The sequence below is a fragment of the Euwallacea fornicatus genome, chromosome 32 (assembly GCF_040115645.1).
Source record: "Euwallacea fornicatus isolate EFF26 chromosome 32, ASM4011564v1, whole genome shotgun sequence".
NCBI classification, from domain to species: Eukaryota; Metazoa; Arthropoda; class Insecta; order Coleoptera; family Curculionidae; genus Euwallacea; species Euwallacea fornicatus.
Window position 1 is genome coordinate 1,243,782 of NC_089572.1, and position 20,128 is coordinate 1,263,909.

The 20,128-nt window shown below is 38.5% G+C and overlaps 2 protein-coding genes across 4 annotated transcripts; one reads left to right on the plus strand and one right to left on the minus strand.

Annotated features, from left to right (window-relative positions):
• Window positions 1-1,038: 1,038 nt before the first annotated feature.
• On the minus strand, window positions 1,039-3,428 carry Snx16 (sorting nexin 16). Of its 3 annotated transcripts, XM_066299003.1 has the most exons (5): window positions 3,039-3,424; window positions 2,768-2,985; window positions 2,319-2,627; window positions 2,129-2,265; window positions 1,039-2,070 (listed from the first exon to the last, which is right to left on the minus strand). In XM_066299003.1, the coding sequence occupies exons 2-5, from the start codon at window positions 2,909-2,911 to the stop codon at window positions 2,019-2,021; spliced, it is 642 nt and encodes a 213-aa protein (XP_066155100.1). In that variant the 5' UTR covers window positions 2,912-2,985; window positions 3,039-3,424; the 3' UTR covers window positions 1,039-2,018. The 3 variants fall into 3 exon arrangements, with proteins under 3 accessions (XP_066155100.1, XP_066155099.1, XP_066155098.1); XM_066299002.1 differs by having other exon boundaries at window positions 1,039-2,066; window positions 2,768-3,428; XM_066299001.1 differs by having other exon boundaries at window positions 2,768-3,426.
• A 1,759-nt stretch (window positions 3,429-5,187) lies between these two features.
• On the plus strand, window positions 5,188-9,533 carry Cyp4aa1 (Probable cytochrome P450 4aa1). Its single transcript, XM_066298873.1, has 9 exons — window positions 5,188-5,484; window positions 5,538-5,735; window positions 6,261-6,440; window positions 6,497-6,548; window positions 6,596-6,722; window positions 8,444-8,575; window positions 8,628-8,859; window positions 8,908-9,087; window positions 9,348-9,533. The coding sequence occupies exons 1-9, from the start codon at window positions 5,316-5,318 to the stop codon at window positions 9,521-9,523; spliced, it is 1,446 nt and encodes a 481-aa protein (XP_066154970.1). The 5' UTR covers window positions 5,188-5,315; the 3' UTR covers window positions 9,524-9,533.
• The last annotated feature ends 10,595 nt before the right edge of the window (window positions 9,534-20,128 follow it).

Genomic DNA, 20,128 nt, shown 5'->3' on the forward strand with positions numbered 1-20,128 from the left:
TTTAAGATTGTTTTTGATGGACACCTTGTATTTAGTTTTTCTTTAATTTATACTGTATTTTTGATAATACTGAAACTACGTGCCGGTTAACGCTTATTAGATTTTATCTTATTTGTCTTCATTTAGCTTCAATCAATATTTATAGATAGTTCATAGATCCGTCAAATTTCGCTGAATGTTCCTGATATACCCCTGAAAAGATATGTACCGTTCTTCAAAAGCGCGCTATTAATTTATAATAAACTTTCCTATCTTCCGCCGTTTTCTGGTCATTTGCAAGAATACTAATGAAAAAAATATATTAATTTTTGTCACCATTCTATAATTTACCTATTAAACTATCGACTTAAGATAAGGTACTCTAAGATAAGACAGATGTCTAAGCGATCCACACATCGTTTTTAACTTTCTCAGTTTTTTAGATAGGAACTTTTCCAGAAACATCTATTTTAATAAAACCAAATCAGCATTGGTTTAAATTAGAAAACTAAACAATTACTGAGAGCTCAAACTTAGTATGGCGCCCATAAGAAAAAAATTAATATCTGTTGTATTTTTTTTTGTAAATTGAACGACATTGACGATCTGGCAAGCGACTTTAATTCCCCACAAAAAAGCGGCGATACTTGATGTCTACTTTTCATCTTTCCATGATCAGTAGTGTTCAAACCATTTAGAAAAAACGAAAACTAACAATTTTTCTGAACATCACAAACTACAAAAGTAGCAAGAGATGGGTATATTTCCAATTTTACCCATGGTTAACCTAATAACGTTTCGTAAGGGATACATTTTTCCTAGGTTAAACAATCTTGCCTCTCTTACCGTTTATGAGATCTCTTACTAGTTGATACTCCTTGTATTAGTCACAGAGTGTACGCATTCCAAAGGTTTCGAAACTGAATAGTAAATTAATTTATCAGATCAATTAATGGAAAACCCAATTGATATAAGTATTTACGCATATATATATATAATCATCTTGACGAAAGCGCGTAGTGATACGAATAGTTGTATAAATGCAAAAGTACGTAAAACTTTCCTAATTGAACAAGTTCACGTTTAATTGTCGAAAAATTTACAGAAAAACAGGATTTTTTCATTTTCGTTCTCTTTCATGAATTTTTTTTTGGTAAACAATTAAAGAGTTACTTAAAAGGTAATATAAATTGCATTTATCTTATAATACAGGGGACTTTAACGATTTGAATAAAAAAAATTCCTAATATAAATCAATAGAAACAATATAAAATGTAATTTAAATATCAAAAGATATTAAAAAACTATTTTTAAAAATACCACTTCTTTGCTGTCCACAAATTAACCCTTCAGTGCGCAATGTGACATTTGATCAAGTTCCCCTCTTTGCCGACTGCCCCCTACAGATATTACACAAACAGGGCGCAGTGCTATGAAATCAGTGAGCGCCAATAAAGCACAGGCATTTGCAAGTGTCAGATCAAAAAAATGATAAAATAGTTCTATCTATTATTTTAATAAGTTAGTTTGAAAAATCTAAGGTCTTTATGAAGATTATAATGAAATAAAATGAAATCCTTACTTTGTGAAACAATATAAGTTTTTTAAAACAATAATTTTAAAGTGGAACAGGAAACAAAACATTCTTTAGGAGATGCAATAACACATTTGAGTACTGAAACGTTACACCATTACCTAAACCACTTTACTCCTTAAAAATTGCATAATATTATCCTGACTCTAAATACATAAATAAGGTCGTATCTAAAATGCTACGACATGAATCGAGAAGTTACTTCGTGTATCGATTGCTGCAAAGTGAATTTAATTGTGCTGTATCACATAAGCAAAAGTGCGCACTATAGGGTTAAATGGATCTCGTTAACGGTGTAATTTTTATTTTTAATTTTAATGTAAAAATTCTAATTTCAAAAGCTAACAAGACCCATTTAATAAGTGGACAATATATAATCACCTAAATTTAGTAAATAAATAAAATATATACTATTTTTATTACTCTGGTATAAAAATATCACACGTCACATCTTTACTGGTGTCTCTTTGGTGGTCCCATTTATGTTCGATTCCTGTCTAAAATCAATTTAATTATTTATTACCAATCCTCTGATATTGATCTCAAGAAACTGACCTAAGGCACTTTTTTAAATTTTCATTCTCATTCAACAATCCCTGCAGTTTGTGCTGCAAATTGTCAATGAGAGCGTCTTTGTCTCTTAACTGCACCTTCAAATCTGTGATAGTGTCTTCAAGAGCCTCAAATATTGCCTGAAGTTTTTTTTATTAGTACTCATTTTTGCTTTTCATAATTGGTGACATACCCGAGATTCTTCATTGCTATCTGAGTGTACTGGTGGTTCATTGAGGCAAAAAAAGTCCTGAATCTCCTTTGAGTTGACCATATTTGGTTGATGTAAGATGGCATTAACTAAAGTTTGCAAACCATTGATTCGTTCTTCAAGGAAAATGGGGTCAAAATTGTTTTTCAACCATCTTTTCCTGGGCAGGTGTTTGATCACTTCAGGAAATTTACTTCTAAATCTGTTACAGAGCCTCACAAAGTCTGTATAACGTCTGAAGACATACCAACAGTCCCCATTGACCTTATTCTCTACTCTCAGTTTAAAGACCTGTAAATACCAATTAATTTAAATACAAGATGTTCCAAAAAAACATGGACAAAAGGAAGGAACATAAGATAGTTTAACTATAGTAAAACACTTTTCAGATTGTTTTTAATTAATAAAATGAAGTCCACATAAGCACTTACCGTAAATCGAGCTCTCTCTTCCATTATTTCATATCCTACAATGGGAATCTGAACAGGATTCAATATATCACTTGTGGTATAAGAAATATTATCCTGTATTGCATCTGAAATGCTCTGATTATCATTATTGTCGGAGAAACTCATGTTCTGAGCTAATATTGTCACATTGGAAGCAATGGAACTGTCCAAGTCGTAATTTCTATATCTCAAGGGATTCCCTGAAAGATACTCATCAGAGTCAGTCGACACAACTTCTTCAGCAGACTCGAACGTCATGTTACTGTTAGTGGTACTCTGCCCAGAAGTAGAAGTACAACTATCCCTATGATTGTCCATTTGGAAATTCTTTTTGGTTAGTTCGGGGTCATTATATGGAGTGTTATATGGTTACTGTTTGCCTGAAGGTTTACCTTCATTGGAAGTTCGCGTGAATCGTCGGTTTCTTACGCCTCAATAACCTCGACATGTGAAACGAGGTAACGCTTCGTATGCGGAGAAATTGGGTTGGATTTTTTAGTGGAAAAGAGAAATTGTAAATAAAAATAACGATTCAAACTAGCACCTAAAAAGGGGAATATAAATAACATATCTCAGTCAGCCAGTCACATTTCACATGGAAAAACAAACGACACGTGAACGTTAACGCAAGTTTACATGGATTGACTTTGCTGGTGCAAATCTTTTTCCCTTTTGTCAGAGCGAGATAGAATAATACTCGAAGTGCGAGAATTACACTATTGAAATGCTTATCCTCCAATACCTAACGCTGTCAAATATTAAGCCAATGATAATGCACTTGTGTAGTGTAGCAATGGCGTCATCAAGATGCTCAGACCGGCCATATAAATGCTATATAGGGTGTTTCAGAATTAAATGGCGTTGTTTAAGGTACGTGTTATCTAAAATAAAAGTTTATATAAACACGTGTCCGATCTTCATTGGGAATAGAGTAAAAGTGTTAAAAGATAAGAAAAAAATGTGTTTTTATTTTATTATGCTTGAACTACTGCAGATAGAGCTTTCAAATTTTATATGCACATTAGGTAATAGGTGATGCTTAACATGTGAATAGATTGACTTCCATTACTATACGAGGAGTAAATTTTCTGAAGTCCTGGTTAATAAAATGCATTAACAAATTTATTTTAAGTTCGTCAATTTATTATTTAAATTTTATCTTTTTTGGATTTTTGTTAGAATTCTGTTCAGTTTCCTCATAAATAAATAAATTTAAAAATTCGAGGAAATCTAGGGATCCCAGGGCTTTAGGTTTTTTTTCGGAATTTGTTAATTCCATGATTGTTTTATTCTTTTTTAACCTTTTTTTTAACTGAACGGATTTTACATTATTATACGGTTACTCGATCTTTCGTGTTGAACAAATTACATGTTCATGTCGTCGAATTTTGTGAAATTAGTTTAGTTTAAAAAAATGGGCAAAAACACTTCAAGTTTCATGGAATTAAGAAATTTCACTAAAACAATCCGGAAATCCTGAAGTTCGTAGATTTGATTGATTTTACAAATTAATTAATTTATGAAAATATTGAACAGAGTTCTATCAAAAATCAAGAGAGATAAATTTTAAGTAATAGATAAAAGAACTTAACAACAATATTAAAATTCAGTAATAACGGGCAAGCAAATTTTTCTTAAGGATTTTATGAATCAACACCTTAAAAATTATACCATCCTAGTAGTTAAAGGCAATTTATTCTCGTATTAAACAGCGCCTATTACCTGATACGCAGATAAAATTTTAAAGCTCTATCTATAGTAAATTAAGCACAATAAAATAAAGACCTAATTTTTTCGTTACTTTTTACACCCCGCAATTCCGCTATCTATCGTGATCGGACACCTGCTTATATTGACTTTTTTATTATTTTTTTTTGCTCGGGAAGCCATGCCTTAAAACATGCTATGCAATTCTGGCATACCCACTATATTTCACATATTTTTTCAACATATGGGAAAGGTAGATAGGCGAAAAAAATGGAGTTTTTAAAAACACTAAAATATGTTGAGTGTTAGCTAATAATTTGCTGATACCTTACGGGGCAACTCGTTTTTTCGTTAGTTTTAGATTCTTCATTTAAAGTTGGAATCTCTAATGGTTCCTTAGGACCTTCTCCGTCCTTGACACTAAGCCCAAAGCACTTTTTCCCTTTAGATTTGTAGCACTTGCGCCAGCAATTTGGAAATTTTTAGCCAGGGGTTCGCTGATATAACATATATATCTTAAATGATGCAAATGAAAATGATTATTTTGCAACGGAGGAACATGAAAAAATACGCACTCGAGGTGTCAACACGTTCTTTATAGCTCTCAAGGTCCCTTGCTGTTTGAACCAGGAACCCTACTGTATAAATAAGCAGATTTTATGAGGAATTTATGTGTATGTCTCGAATTCAGATTATCATAATTACCAATGCGTCCTGATGGAAGGTAATAACATCTTAGACCATCAACGTTGATTTAATAAATCAACCGACGACCATCAAATATTTTCACACGCAGAAGTCGGCATATTGTTCAGTATTCAAAATGATCGAAACGAAGCTTTACGGGTGCCTAATCCACTTCTTGTCCGGAGTTTATTGGTTGATAAAAAGACTGAAGAATTATTTGAGGTCAGTGTGGTTGGCCTTGAATCTACCAGGCCCACAGGCCTTACCAGTGCTGGGAAACGCCTTGATTATCACCAACACTGATGGTAAAATATCTAATATTTATTTTTGATTTTTCTCAAAAGCTTAGATAAATTAGCATTGGTGGAGATTGCCACCAACATCTCCCAGCTATACGTCCCGCTTTGCCGCACATGGATGTTCTTTTTGCCCATAATAATCGTCTACGAGCCGGAGCATCTGAAGGCTATTCTGAGCAATAGCAAAGTCTCAGACAAGAATTTCTTTTACTCGGTCATGCACACATTCGTCGGAGATGGTCTCATTACCAGCACTGGTCAGTATTATGGCGTAAAATATGTTCTTCAATCTGGTACTGCATGAAATTTTACAGCATTTCGATTTGAAAACGAACCACTCTCGATATTTCGGTCCTTTGTAGAAAATATGTGAATATGTCCAAAGACATCGAATTTATTTTCAAGAGGGACATTCTTTTAGCCTATTTTCAAACTCTAATCTAACATTCACAAAAACTCCTATCGAAATTTCCCTATACGCAGCTGTAATTTTTCTCTTCAATCCTTCTAAATCTTGAGGCTGTATTTTACAAACAATAGAATTCAGATAGCCCCAGAGACAAAAAATCCAGAGGTGTTAAATCGGACGATTCTCGTGGCCACTCAATTGGTCTTGTCTCAATTGTGATTCGTTTTCAAATTACCACGCAGTATATTAAATGAGGACTTTACTGAGAAATATGCAGAAAGTGTCTTGTTTTCTGGGAAATGGTTGCAGGAACATGAACTATATTTCGGCATAGTTTAAACTGTTAAACTAAACGTGCGACTGGGGTTTTTAGGTTCTAAATGGAGGAAACACCGAAAGCTAATCCAGCCACTTTTCCAGAACAACCTGCTCGAAGGGTATTTGGAAACGTTTACCGAAATGTCCAGTAAAATGCTTGGAGAATTGTGCAAAGGGCCCCACACTCTACGCATTACCAAGTCCATCAACACCGCAATTCTAAGAATTCTTCACAGTAAGTTGCTTATCCACTTACTGGAATTACAAAGTAGCAGTTTCATTGCCTTTCAGAAGCAATCTTAGGAGTCACCTTGACTTCAGAGCAAGAAACTCCTTTTAGAAGGTGATTTCAAAAATCATTAATTCAGCTTTCAATAAGAAAAATTTCAGGGGAGAATTGCTCATTATCAAGCGAGTTCTGAAGCCTTGGCTGCTGTTTGATTCGATATTCAAGCATTCGCAAATGTCCAGGGAAGAGTCCAGGCAGTTCAACGATCTACACAGCTATGTGAAAAAGGTCACTTAGAAATTATCTCTTCCTTCTCCTGAGTCTTAAGATTCTCTATAGCCTGTCTAAAGATGACAGAAATCGGTCATCACGGTAGGTCACACAAAAATGGGTCAGAGATAAACATGTGCTGCAATTACAGCGGTTCAAACTGTTGTTTGATGGTCAAAGTCAAAACCACATAAACTCCCTCATCTCCAGGTTCTAATGGGCTTCGATTGTCCATGGTCCAAGCGTCTATATGTGGGATAATATAGGGTGTTTTATAAACCTACCGACAAATTTTCAGAGGATGTGGAGCTTATAAAAATATTTAGGTCGAATAAAGCTCGGAATCGTACTTTGGAAGAGGGATATTATCTTGCGATGAGGCATGTTTCACGTATATTTGTGTTCATGCCCTCTTTTACGTCTTCCTCTCTTAAAAAATATTAATTTATTTCTACTAAAATATTAAAAAAAAAACGCGCTTAAAAACACATACAAGTTTTTATTATAGACACAGGAATGAGAAATTGTTTTTTAACTAGATAACAAATACTCGAGCAACAAAAAACCAAAAGGGCGTTTTTAATAAGAATTCATGGAAAATTATTTTAAAAAAATATTCGTATGCAAATAAGTCAGTGGCGTTCCATTTTTTTCATTACCACGTCCCATTGAACGGCCGCGCGAACGCCACCAGCGTAGGTGAAAATATTTTACCTATTCCAGTAGATGCACATTTATCCCACTACAGTGTGTCATTAATTTTATTTCCTTATTCTAAACCGCTTTTGAAATACTTAAAAAATATTTTAAAAAATCGAGATTAAACACTCTGTATCTTGGACATGAAGCGATTTAACTTTATGCGAAGGAATTATTTGTTTTTATGAGCTCTACGTCTCCTAAAATTGTGTCGGTATGTTTATGAAACACTCTGTATATGACAAAATTCGAAGAAATACACATGATCACGGGATGATACAGATGGCGTTATAATGTTAAGGGTGGCTACACAACTCACGTTCAAGATTGATTTTCTTTGTGAGAAGTACAGGTACAAATTCTTGAGTAAGTACTAATAAAAAAACAAATATTTATTAGAAACCTCTAAAAAAAGAAAAAAACATGAAACGTAAATTAAAATTTACAATTAATGAGATATTATATCCATCCAGTGATCCAATATAGGTATTGGATCACTGGATGGTTTATCCCATATCTAGACATTTTTTGATGATTTTTGTGTGGCCTACGACCATAACCGATTTCTTCAACATTTAGATGAACTATGATCTGAAGCGATTTTTCAAAGATTCACGAGTTTTACTTCTGTGCTCTTAAACGAGTTCTTTGCACGAGCAGTTCTCTTTGAAGTGTGAAGAGCCTCAAAGCGACTTTTAGGGTATTCAGAAATTGACCCTTCAAACATTGTTTCCCTTGAAAGTTCATTTCGCGGGACTCGTAGGTTTTTACGGTTCTCCGAAGACTGACGAGGTTTACTTTTGGGCTCTTAATACGTTTAGCAGGTTCCTTGAGAATCACTATCTCTTCTCAATGCACGATCCGAAAGCAAGGGCTCAGAGAGTCACGAGTTTTATCCCTCAGAGTTCGTAGAGCATCAAAGCGAATTCCACTTGTGAGTTTCAGGCGATCTTGTAAACATTCTCAATCTCCACCCTTCACTTTACTTATTATCTGATCGTTCTTTTCACATTATTATTGTAATTTTAAGCATCTAGTAGATTTTCAATGAAAGACTTGCCCGGAGGAAGGATAAACTTTTGAAAAACACATGCCTCCTGGACCAATTAATGGAGCTTCCAGAACTCTCCCCAGACGACATTCTCAACGAGGCCGTGACATTCATGCTAGCTGTATGTTGGTACATTCCACGATATTTTATAGCAAAAAAAAAATGTTAATTAGGGCCAAGACTCTGTAGGAGCCACAGTGGCTTTCGCTCTGTTCCAGCTAGCCAAAAATCCAGAAATCCAGGATAAAGTGCATAAAGAAATCAGCGAATTCTACTACTCTGACCATATCACGATGGGGCAGTTGAATCAGATGATCTATTTGGAGCAGTGCATTAAAGAGACTCTAAGGCTACTACCTAGCATCCCTCTAATCTCCAGAGTGCTCACCAGTGATGTTTTTCTAGGTACTAACCTTTAGCTTAAGTGCAACTGGTAAAGTTAGCCTTTAACAGGCAAATACACAATCCCTTGCGGTACCGACATCTTCATTTCTCCCTTTGCTACTCACCGACTGCCTCATTTCTTCCCTGAGCCCCTAAAGTTCGACCCTGAGCGGTTCCGATCAGAAAAACTCAAGGATATGCATCCATATTCATTCCTGCCCTTCAGTGCTGGACCGAGAAATTGCATTGGTAAGGGCCAAAAAATCGAAGTCAGGATAAATTTATCAGGGAGATATTTTCCGTAGAAACTATGAACTTGGGGCAAACCCTTCGCTTCCGAGGTAATTGTCCTCCTGGTAAATTTAACAATACGTTGATCTATTCGCCCTAAGGGCAGGTTTACCGATCCCCTGATAATTTAACCTAAAAGTTATGAACATTCGTTATTTAATTTAATTGAAGAGTTCAACGTCTTTTTTGGTTGGCTCAACTTCATTTAATTTCTTTAGGATTCAAGTTCGCCTATTTTCAAATGAAGGTCCTCATAGCGAGCATAGTAAAGAACTACAGCATCACTCTAAGGGACGACTGTCAGGACTTGAAGCTGGTGTATCGGGTGACTTTAAGGGCGAAAGGTGGAATCTGGCTCACTATCCAGCCTAGGAAGAGGAGATATGTGGATTGAAATACAATAAATTTATTGAAAAGAAACAGTAATTTTTATTATATTAAAATATTGCAGTTAAACTTGGGACCTTCTCCTGAAAGTAGGCTAAAGCTTCTTCTCTTAAATGGCTCGAGCGATCCTCTAGAGATTAACGAATATCCTATTTTTGCCTAGAAACTCCCGGAACTAGAGTGACCATCGCCAGTCTTAGAACAACTTTCTCGAAGCCCTTGAACTGTCCCTAAAACTGCATAAGGATTTTCTAGGAATTCAGTGAGTTGCTATAGCGCTGCTCTAAAGACTTACGAACTGCTCTTCCTTGAGTTTTCAAAATTCGTTGTTCTTTAAGGGTTCAATAGAGGTTCGATCTCTGAATGCATAAGAGCTTGAGGTGAGTCCTCGAACTCTCAATCTAACTTAAATTATTCCTACTAAAGCCTCAACACTCTTTAATTCCACTGAAGAATTTCCCAGGTCCGAACGAGTTGCACAAGGCCCCTAACACCTCAATGGAGATTCAAAAGTGGTTAGAGTCATTAGTAGGCCTCAAAGCTCTAAAGCATGTGGAGAGCTAAGAAAATGTATAGTCTTCGCATAACAAAATTAGTGTCTAAACAGCCATAGTAAAAACTTGAATTCTCGTAATTCGTCTCCAAACTTCCAGCTTCTGCAGCTGCACAAGATGACCCCCAATCAGACTCATCAAATGTTTTATCAAAGTATCGAATTTGCGCGTGTATCTTTTTAGTATTCATCCCTGATTGCCTATTAGAGCGCAAAAAAAACTAGGGATGATTCCCGCGTGTCCGGCTGCAACAAACGGTGCCGGGGCCCCTGAATGGGGCCCCGATAAGCAAATTACAGGAATCAAGACTGTCACAACACGGCCGGCCTCCTGCAACCCCGCGACGCACGCAAAGAGGGTGTAATTTGCGTCCCCTCGGGGACAATGCGTCGACAATTGCCGATCGGCGTCGATCCAGAACCGGACTCGCCACCTCCAACTAGTGACCTGGAGATGGAACTTTGCTTTGGAGTCGAACGTCAGACCTGTCAATGGTCAGTGCCGTTGCTCTTGTTATTCGTTTGACATTAAAGAAACGCTGGAAAGTGAGGTGACTGGAACCGTTAATATACAGAGCTCGTAAAAGTATTGCAACAAGTTTTTTAATTTTATTAATCTGATTTTTCTTAATGATTAAACATTTTAATGATTTTATTAAAAAAAAGGCATTTAATGCATTATTTTCGATGTTTAAATTTTTCCCCCCTGTCCAGTTACTTCTGCTAACTTTTTATTTTCAAATGAAAAAGTACCCGTGGTACTACATCAAATTGAAGGTGATTCAATAAGAGATACAACGACACGCTCAGAACTAAAATTGGTTCTACAGTTTCCTTAAAAAATAAAATTATTAGACATAAGATGAAGTAACTCACTATTACAACTCACTATTATTATAAAGTAACTTACTATTATCATAAATCCTGCAATAAATGCTCAAATTGGGCCCCAGTAGCAATCAGGCAATGACTCTCCTCGAATTCTTTTAAACGATTATCCAATGTAGCTTCTGTTATTAATTCTAATTCTGTTTGAGTTCTAGGACCTAAATCATCTGCTTTTTGTGGTCTATTTTTGTGAATGGAACCTTTTAAGCGACCTCACAAAAAATCGAGGAGCCTCAGATCTGCAGGTCGTGGCGGCCATTCCACTGTGCCTCTCCTACCAATCCATCTCTTAGGGAAAATCTCCTCGACATACGTTCTCACAGCCATAGCGTGTGGTGGTGTACCACATTGTTGAAACGAAATGTTATCAGCTAGTTGTTCTCCATTTCCCGCAGGAAAAACTGCGGCGAATGATGAAACTATTTCATACCGCGATATGTCCAAATACGATGCGTTGTTTAAGTTCCTCTCTATGAAAAACGGACCGATGAACTGGTGGCCGATTGTACCCATCCATGCATTGAGTTGTTGCGGATGTTGTATGTGCAGAGTCTGCATCCAACGGGGATTGTTTGTGGACTAATGGCAACAATTATGTCGATGAATAGATCCGTTTAAGCAATACGTCGCTTTGTCCGAAAATTACATTCTAAAAAATAATCATAAATGCCTTTTTCTTGCTTTGCATCAATTCACAAAGGTCCTTCCTGCGATCAAAATATTCAAACATCAACTTTTGCGTGAGGAAAAGTTTGCATGGATGAAATGGAAGGTTGCTTACTGATTTCACGGCTGCATGAAATTCATCGGGCAGTTGGCTAATAGACTGCATGAGTTTCCATCGATAGATCATTGAATTAGCTTTCATTTGATATACTACAAAGGGTACCATTTGAAAATTAAAAGTTATTAGGGTTAGCTAGAGAGGGGCGAAAAATTCGATCATATAACATGACAACAGTGCGTTAGTGACATTTTTAAAAATTAAATTTCACAGTTTTAGTATTTTGTAACACATCGGGTTTGTAAAAGTTGCAAACGTGCTGCAACACTTTCTACAAGCGCTGTATCAGAGATGTGCAATTTCGATTCGAAACACCCTGTATAATGAAAATTTTAGATCGTAGATCCTCTCTGCTGTCCACACTGCCAGTAGTATCCAAGAGAAACTTGCTGCAAAATCCTCAAAATTTAATAAAATATTTAACTCATAACTTAACGGTGTATGATTCACCAAAAGTTTTGAAGTAAGCAGCGAGTTGTTATTTCAGCAAATAGGAATAAATGAATTTCCGCAGCTGAGGATCGAGATTCTTGATGGAGAGACAAGCGAAATTTCCCTACAGGTGAAGATACAGCAAATAACGTTCGCTTGCCAAGGGTCCGCATTACTCGACTTACTAGAAAATTGTGAAGTTCTGCACAATGCTTTTCCTGGCGTCACGCCCCCTTTTTCACCCTACTCGGAACGAGCTGAAAGTGACCTCTTCTACAGTTCGTCAATCTTTCCGCATATTCCCGTGATCGACTCTGTGGAACTACGGTAGTTTTCCTATAGGATCCGACCCTGGCAAACGCACCCCCCAGGGTGATTATCTCGCAATAGCGACGAAGGATGTTATTAGGCATCAATTGATATGGTTATGTGATTACCGGAGGCCGGATTGCCAATGTAATTAAATTATTACATATCTTGGCCCCCTTTTCTGGCCGCAAAGGGCGCCCCAATGACATATTCAGTCAAAGAGCGGCGTTGGGGATTAAAAGACGAGGAACAAAGTATCCCCCCCCTTCGTAGGGATTCGGAAAATGAGTGGTCTACATTTAAATTGCTGATCAGTTTTTCCGGTCTCAAAGTTCCGGTCTTTTGCCGGTTAGCGCTTCTGCTCTTTTTAAAATTCACGCCCAATTAGGCGCCTCATTCCCCTTTGCGCCCCCCTTTTTTTACGTTCTACATCCCTCCCTCAACTTTGGCTCCTCTTTTACACAAACCTCTTTTATTGACTCTTCTTTTCCGTTATTTATTGCAGCAAACAGATGCTTATTTTAACAGTTCTGTGGGCCGATGGGAAAATCTCATTTGAAATATATCATTCCCCAAATAAAAGCCATTGGCCTTTTCATTAAAAAGTCGAAATTACTCATATTTCTTCCACACATTTCCCATGTTTGTTTAACAGCCTATTAAGGACCGATACATTTATTTGAATCGATTGCCGAGGCTGGAGGTTCGTTTAAATGGTAATTTTCTTTCTCTCCGAAACCCGCGTCCGAGGAGGGTTTAAAATCTTAATCAATTTCTTTATAGACACGCGTTTTTAATAGTTTAGTTTGGCCTAACAAACCGGCATTTGACCATCGTATAACTGTAAAAGTGGATTTTTATCTCTTTCCTTGTCAGATTTTAACGACTCGTTAAAAAGCGATAAATTTAGCAGGAACGCGAGTCTTAAGAAAATCGTGAAGCTGCCGAGGAAATAACATGGACTTGAAGGATTTACAATCTTCAATGAAAATATTTAAACTTTTCAGAGAGATCAGAGGTAACCGACAGAAGTCCATCAAGATCAGTTGGTTGTGTTAATGAGTCTTGCGCAGGTAGCAGTAGTAGTAGTAGTAGTAGTACTGAAACGGAAGGGGGAGGGGCGACGCTCTGCGATTAGTCCCTTAGAGACTCTTTCCGCTCCGCAATCCACCCCTTTTCGCTCCATGTGGGCCCACTTAGACCAACAACTTTATTAGGCAGACAGTCTAACTGTAGCCTCTGGTTTCTTAACCGAAACATGTCCATCATCTTGACCGTTAGGAGGTTTAGTTCGGGAGTCATTCCTCTGGGAATTACCAACAATTCGCTCCGATCGATCAGTAAAGGATTTTATTCATCAGGATGCAGCCTTCGCGGGGCTTACCTGATAAAATCGTCTTGATGGCCACCGTAGATAGTTCGTGACCTCTAGGTCTTTGTCGAAATTTCATCATCAGAGACGCGTTCGAAAATCGCATACAGGGTGTGATTGAAATGCTTCTTTTTTGATCGTCGATTTTTTTAGTACCGCCTTTTGCACATTTTTTCATATCTGAACTTTGAATTTGCGCTAAACACACCGCTCACACCAGACCTTTGGGCGGCGATGAGGAGAGGTGCACCTTCAAGATCCATTGACGAACGACAGGTGCGTGCTGGCATGGTATTCTAAAAACCCAGAAAGTCTGAAAATTGGAATACGTAAACTCAGCTGAAGGGATTTTCTTGAAGAGTGCGGGTAACCCCACACGAACCGACCCATCAGAACAGATCATAAGATGCCACTCCTGACCCTTTCATGGGTACCACACCTGTCCGTTTCCCAGAGGTCTCGAAGTTCACGAAGTACCTTGAGGTGAGGTTCTTGCGATGAGACTTTTTGGACACTCTTCAGGTGCTCTCACCCTTTAAAGCCACGATTCATTATTAAAAGTTTTTATTTACTCTTGAGCTATTGACACTCTCGAGCTGCTTATGGCAAAGCTGACTCCAGAACAAGCCATTTGCAACGAAGCCTGTGTGATTAGAAACTCTCGAGCTCCTGCAAAAAATTCCCAGAAATCCCAGTTCCCTCCTAACTGCCCCCGTCTCCCGTAAGTGGATTATCCTGCGACGGGCCGTGCACTCGTCCTGAAAACGAAGTTACAAAGGACAAACGCTCCTGCGAGTTCCCTTTTCACACTTCATCGCACCGGACGACCGGCCGATTTCTGCCCGCCTGCCACTACACCCAGTTCCTTCAATTCAATTACCGATCCAGGAATTGGCAGTGTTTGTGCTGCGTAATTGCTGACGCAGCACCCGAAGAAAACCCCCTTTTATGTCTTTGATCCAATTGAATAAAGTTCAGATTTCGCGGCGATTTTAGAATAGACAGGTAAGGCAAGGTAAGCGAGGCTAATATGGCAACAACGGAACTGAATTTTGTCATCACTGTCATTGTCATCTGTCAGTCGGCGAACTAAAAAATCGGGCGTGGTTGACAAATTTTTGCCACACTCTTGACGTGAGTTATACTGAAACTTGCTTATAATAATAACAATAATAACATGCGGGTCTAATGTGGCGATATTGAGGGTGGATTTGACAGTATGCTATTGTCAGATGTTATTCATGTCGGAAAACCAAAACCTCTGGCGGACTTGCCATGTATGACAGATTCCGAACTTTACTTATACGAGTAAATAAGTCCCCATAGCAGAGCAGTCTGATGTTGCCAATATCAGAATCATATTTGACGGGGACATTGTCATTTGTCAATTGCGTGATTGTTTAGGAAACAAAAGAATTCGGGAGAATTGCAATTTATGCCTCATTACTAAAGTGATTGGAAGGATAAAGTGATTCTACTGATTCAAGACTGCTGATACAAATTGATCCTAATGCATTCTAGCCCATAAAATCTACCCAATAACGCCCATGTGCTGGGCCAAAAGAACCGCGTTTTAATGACCCATAAATATTAATCATAAATACGGGTTCTCTGGTAAACCGAATGCGCCGCTTGTGGAATTTAAGACCAATTGAACCAGGCCCTATAAAAGAGAAATCCGAAAATTATGCATAATACAGGGGCGATCAGAAAACCGCGCACCCAACAGATGTACGAAAAGGATTTGATCCTTTTACGGGGATTACAATTACACGGCCTTACACATGTTCCGAACTTGTAATTGTGGCAAAGGGCGACACCCCCGTTTGTTTGAGTTACTTGTTACTGCCGCCCCGACTGATCCCTAGTGACGTTGACGTCTCTATGTGCTGACACATTTGTTTACAAGAAGTGCAAGAATGCAAAGGAAAAGCATATTCGGTTTTGATGGACTACCATATTTACAGATGATAAATGAGCTCATTTATCTCGATCACTCACAAGTCGTAGCTTTTAATTGTTTCTCATAAAGTTGAGCTGTGAGGCTGTGAACACATTAATATATCTTGACACACAGCTATTTGGACGGTACCGCTGGATGTGGCAACACCGCGCCGCACTTTTGTTTTTATCGGAATGAGAATAGAAAGTTGTCTAGTTGACAACTTTGTAACAGTCAGTTTGTTTAGACAAAAGGTGTCTGAAATATAGTCAGTTTCATGTGAAACGCATCGCCCAGTGATAATAACAATGAAGTCTTGTGATTTTCGCACAAAATGCCTCATAATAGAACATCAAATGATCAGAGTTTCCGTATAAAAAAAAAACGAGAATTGTTTTTGTTGTTGTTATCGACCTTCTAGATTTTTGCCCCCCATGCCTCTTCATGTACCCTTCATGCAGATTTTACCAAATGGCATTTTTCAACAGGATAATGCAAGGCCGCATACTGCGAGCATTACTCGAAGGTACCTAGTACAAGTACAATTGGAAATGCTGCCTTGGCCTGCACAGTCACCGGACCTATCACCTATCGAACATCTTTGAGACATGATGAGTCGCCGTCTTCGAAAGTTGTCGAGGCCTCCGACCAATTTGGAGAATGACTTACGACACCACGTTGAGGTAACATGGACTGAAATACCCCAGGAGGATATTGATCATTTGTTGCAAAACATGCTGCGAAGAATACATGCTTGCATTACCCACACAAAGCTACGACACTCATTATTACCTTTTTAATTAATAAATGTTTTTTTTTTTACTGAATCTCCGACCAATCGGTACTGAGTTATGAAGCATTATTTTACGAATATTACGAGACTTTATGTTTAGCGCATTTCATATAAAAAAGAATGTAGAACAGGCCGGAGGATATTGGAATTTTACGTTTTACGAATGAAACTTATAAAAATCAGCGGCGTATCTGGTTTTTTTTTTTGTTGCCGATATAATTTCAATTTCAAGCGTGAATGTTGCTTTTGCTATACGCCTTGTGCGGTGTCCTAACTAACGCATATTTGTACATTGTGGAGTTTCATACGCGTTACCTCATGCGACCCGTCGTATGCGTCAGCTGTCAAAGCGATGTTGCCGCTTCGTGAATACGTGAACTTATTGTTGATATGTCAGACAGAAACTAGCGCGATGGCGCCAGAAAAACGAATCTGTAAAAACTTATTAATAGAAATGGGCGGAACGCGTTCCCCTATAAATCAGGCCGACTTATAAAAACGGGGCAACAGCGCGCTGAAAGCTATATAACTACCTGTTTCATGTTTTATTGGTTTCCGCAGTGATTTATTTCCCCGATCTTATTTACATTGTAATAAGAATGGAAATGAAGGACTTGCTGATGACCATCGCCTTGGGTCCGTGCGTAGGCCTCTGAAGGCCGGTCACCAACAGGAATTTCTTTTAATTAGTCTCAAATTGGCACCCCGATGGTGTCGGGGAGGTATGCAGCCGTAATTCTCCATGTAGGTGGCGGTAGTCATGCCCGCAAGCGTTACCCTCAAAGCAAGAAGAGTGATATGTCCAACTAATTTGACGTTGACGACAATCAGCGTCATTTGTTAGCGTTGACGTGGCAGTCAAATCTGACAGGAGGCGGTATTGCCACTAACACCCAATGTTTTGATTCCTCAAGTTTCAAACCGGATCTCGCGAAATATACAACAGTAATTACCAACTTCTCCCTTAAACGTGGAATTATTTGAGATTGCTGCTTCCAGAATTTTAATCATCCATTTCCGAATATAAGAGGGCGGCTCAAAACAGCTCAAACCGTATTTTTTGGTACAAAATTAGCTAAAAAGGTCACGAATAAATCGAGTTTGAACTGAGCTACTTTCATCATAATAAATATTTCTATGTACCGATTGTACGATTGGTTTTTAGTTTTCCCCTCCTCTTCATGAACATATGTATGGGGGAAACTTTGGGGATGAAATCCCCCAACCGTCACCCCCAATGCGCTCTCCCGTACCTCCAGTTGGGCGCCGAGACGACGTCCTGTTGCCATAGCAACGGCGCCTGAAATCGAGAATCAGTTGTCCCACTATGTTGCTATAAACATCAGATTTGCCTTATAAAGTATTGGGCCGATTTAAAACCGTTTTCACATGAATAGGAGTCAAAAATGTCGTGATGGATCAGTTTTATCACAGGGGAAATTTGCTTCGGTCTGCTCGATTAACGAATACAGTTGAACTGCTAAACGATTGGCCGTGACTAAGAGATGAAGACGGATGTCTTCAACGGTTAATTTAGACATCAAATGCTAATTTCACCAGTTGGTATTATTCAAAAATTACCTTTGAACCTGTAGAAGATGCGATATGTGGCAACGCCGTTGTTATTGGTAGCGACACCTGCGTCAGTTGTTTTGGGATTAACAGAAAAGCAGCGCAATGTTGCTAAAATGACAATGATGACATAATTCAAGGTTATGCCGCTGACTGTCATTTTCAAAAAAGTAAAAATTCACATTGAAATTTTGAATTTTATGTGCTGACAGGTTAAAAAAATCGATCAATTCAACGTCTCTGAATAGTCCCAAATGAGGTATCTCTAGGCTTTAGAAATGCCTTCATCAATAAATTATCCGAGGCGTGCGCCCAAAATTTCGACTGAATTTAACCACAAAAAATTAGTTGCTACTGTCACGCATCTGCATTACTACCCCCCAGCCTTAAAATTGTAGATAACGCATTACCGTACTTGAGGCAATATTGATGGATAGGTGCAAGAATATCAGAGGCGTGCGTCGAAATTGTGGCTTGGTTAGTTTGGAACTGTTCAATTTTCAGAATGATCTCCTTATTGCCAACGAATGCTGGCGAATATAACACTGGATTGCGGTAGAAAAACGTAGATTAAGCATTACTTTTAGTGAGATGACATGGTGCCGTTTCGAAATTATCGGACGGGTGCGCCAAAATGGTGAACCCAAATAAGTACGACAAACTCCGATTTTATAAATTACATCTTTGTTATCAACCGACGCTAATTACTACTCCACTGGATTACGGTTGAAAATATGCAAAAACGAGTAGTCGAAGGGGGAAGAAGAGGGATGCCTCCTCCCTCACGCCAGAAAACCCGAATTTATCGAAAGTTAAATGAGAGACACACGCGTCCAATAAAAGCGATTAGTGGACAGTTAATAAAGAGAAACACGTGACTTGAGGAAACATCACATTAACTTTGAATGTATCAATCGGGAGCTGCTCTTTGCGGTCTCAAGGCCTATTGTGACACGCGGATTAGTTACAGACCAGGAGAACTATATTTCGAACCCCCATCGGGGCGTATTTGCTTCGAATTAAGGCAGCAAATGCACCTTTGGGGTGAGAACTTCGTGAGAAAGTCGTGTGTTGAGAAAAAAGCAAAGAACAGGGATTCATCCCTCCCACCAGTGATTTTTTTTTTGTGGGATAAACTTCAAAGGAATTGCAAATATCAGCATATCACGTTAGACTAGAGGCGGCGTTTTCGAAATGCTCTCAAAGCGTACATGCAAGGCATTGAATAGTCCCTTCAGGCATGACATGATAAACAATATCTGTCGAAGGCGGGCAGTCTTATTTACATGAAGCCCTGGGCCGCAATTAAAATCCACTAGTGAAATAATACCAATGCGCCACTGTTCCGCCGTAAATAATGTCAATTAAAGTTGGCCGCTGCACGCGCCCCGCCCCTGTGCTTCCACCTTTCAATCGAGTTACCTCAAAAACAAAAGATACATTAATATTACAAATATATATCCCCCCCGAAAGCACGTAACGAAATCACGTCACAAAACCTAACGAACGGGCGGCAGCCGCCCTCGGGGGCGGCGGTGAGGGCCGAAAACGAATTCGGAATATTTCGGGCGTATTTAGGAGACCCGGCGGAATACGAATGCAACTCGCCGATAATCCAGTTATCTGGAATACCGGAGCCCACTTTTGGGCCCGGAGTTTTGTGTGATCAGTGTAAAATATACGCAGAGAATGTTCATGAATAAAATATCGGCATGTTGGTGTCGGTTGGGGGCTAGGGGGGGAGGGGGGGGGCTTATTTAGTAGGCAAAACCGCTTGAATTTTCCATTAATAGAATGGTTAAATTCAAATTTTAATTTTATAATAAAAATTCGAAAGAACACTGAATAAAAAAGAGATGACGAAATGGTTGAGGAAGTAATTTTCCAATGAAACGTTGCTAATAAGATCCTCGAGGTTTCGTGAATGGGCGTTCGAAGCATGCTCGGCTAGGTTAGCTCAATTTGCT

Coding starts and splice junctions, on each gene's coding strand:
- Snx16 (XM_066299001.1), bottom strand. CDS start 3,103: ATGGACAATCATAGGGATAGTTGTACTTCTACTTCTGGGCAGAGTACC. Junction 2,628..2,767: donor AAGAGAGAGCTCGATTTACG/GTAAGTGCTTAT, acceptor TGGTATTTACAG/GTCTTTAAACTGAGAGTAGA. Junction 2,071..2,128: donor AATTTAAAAAAGTGCCTTAG/GTCAGTTTCTTG, acceptor AATTGATTTTAG/ACAGGAATCGAACATAAATG.
- Cyp4aa1 (XM_066298873.1), top strand. CDS start 5,316: ATGATCGAAACGAAGCTTTACGGGTGCCTAATCCACTTCTTGTCCGGA. Junction 5,485..5,537: donor GATTATCACCAACACTGATG/GTAAAATATCTA, acceptor TAGATAAATTAG/CATTGGTGGAGATTGCCACC. Junction 6,549..6,595: donor CAAGAAACTCCTTTTAGAAG/GTGATTTCAAAA, acceptor GAAAAATTTCAG/GGGAGAATTGCTCATTATCA.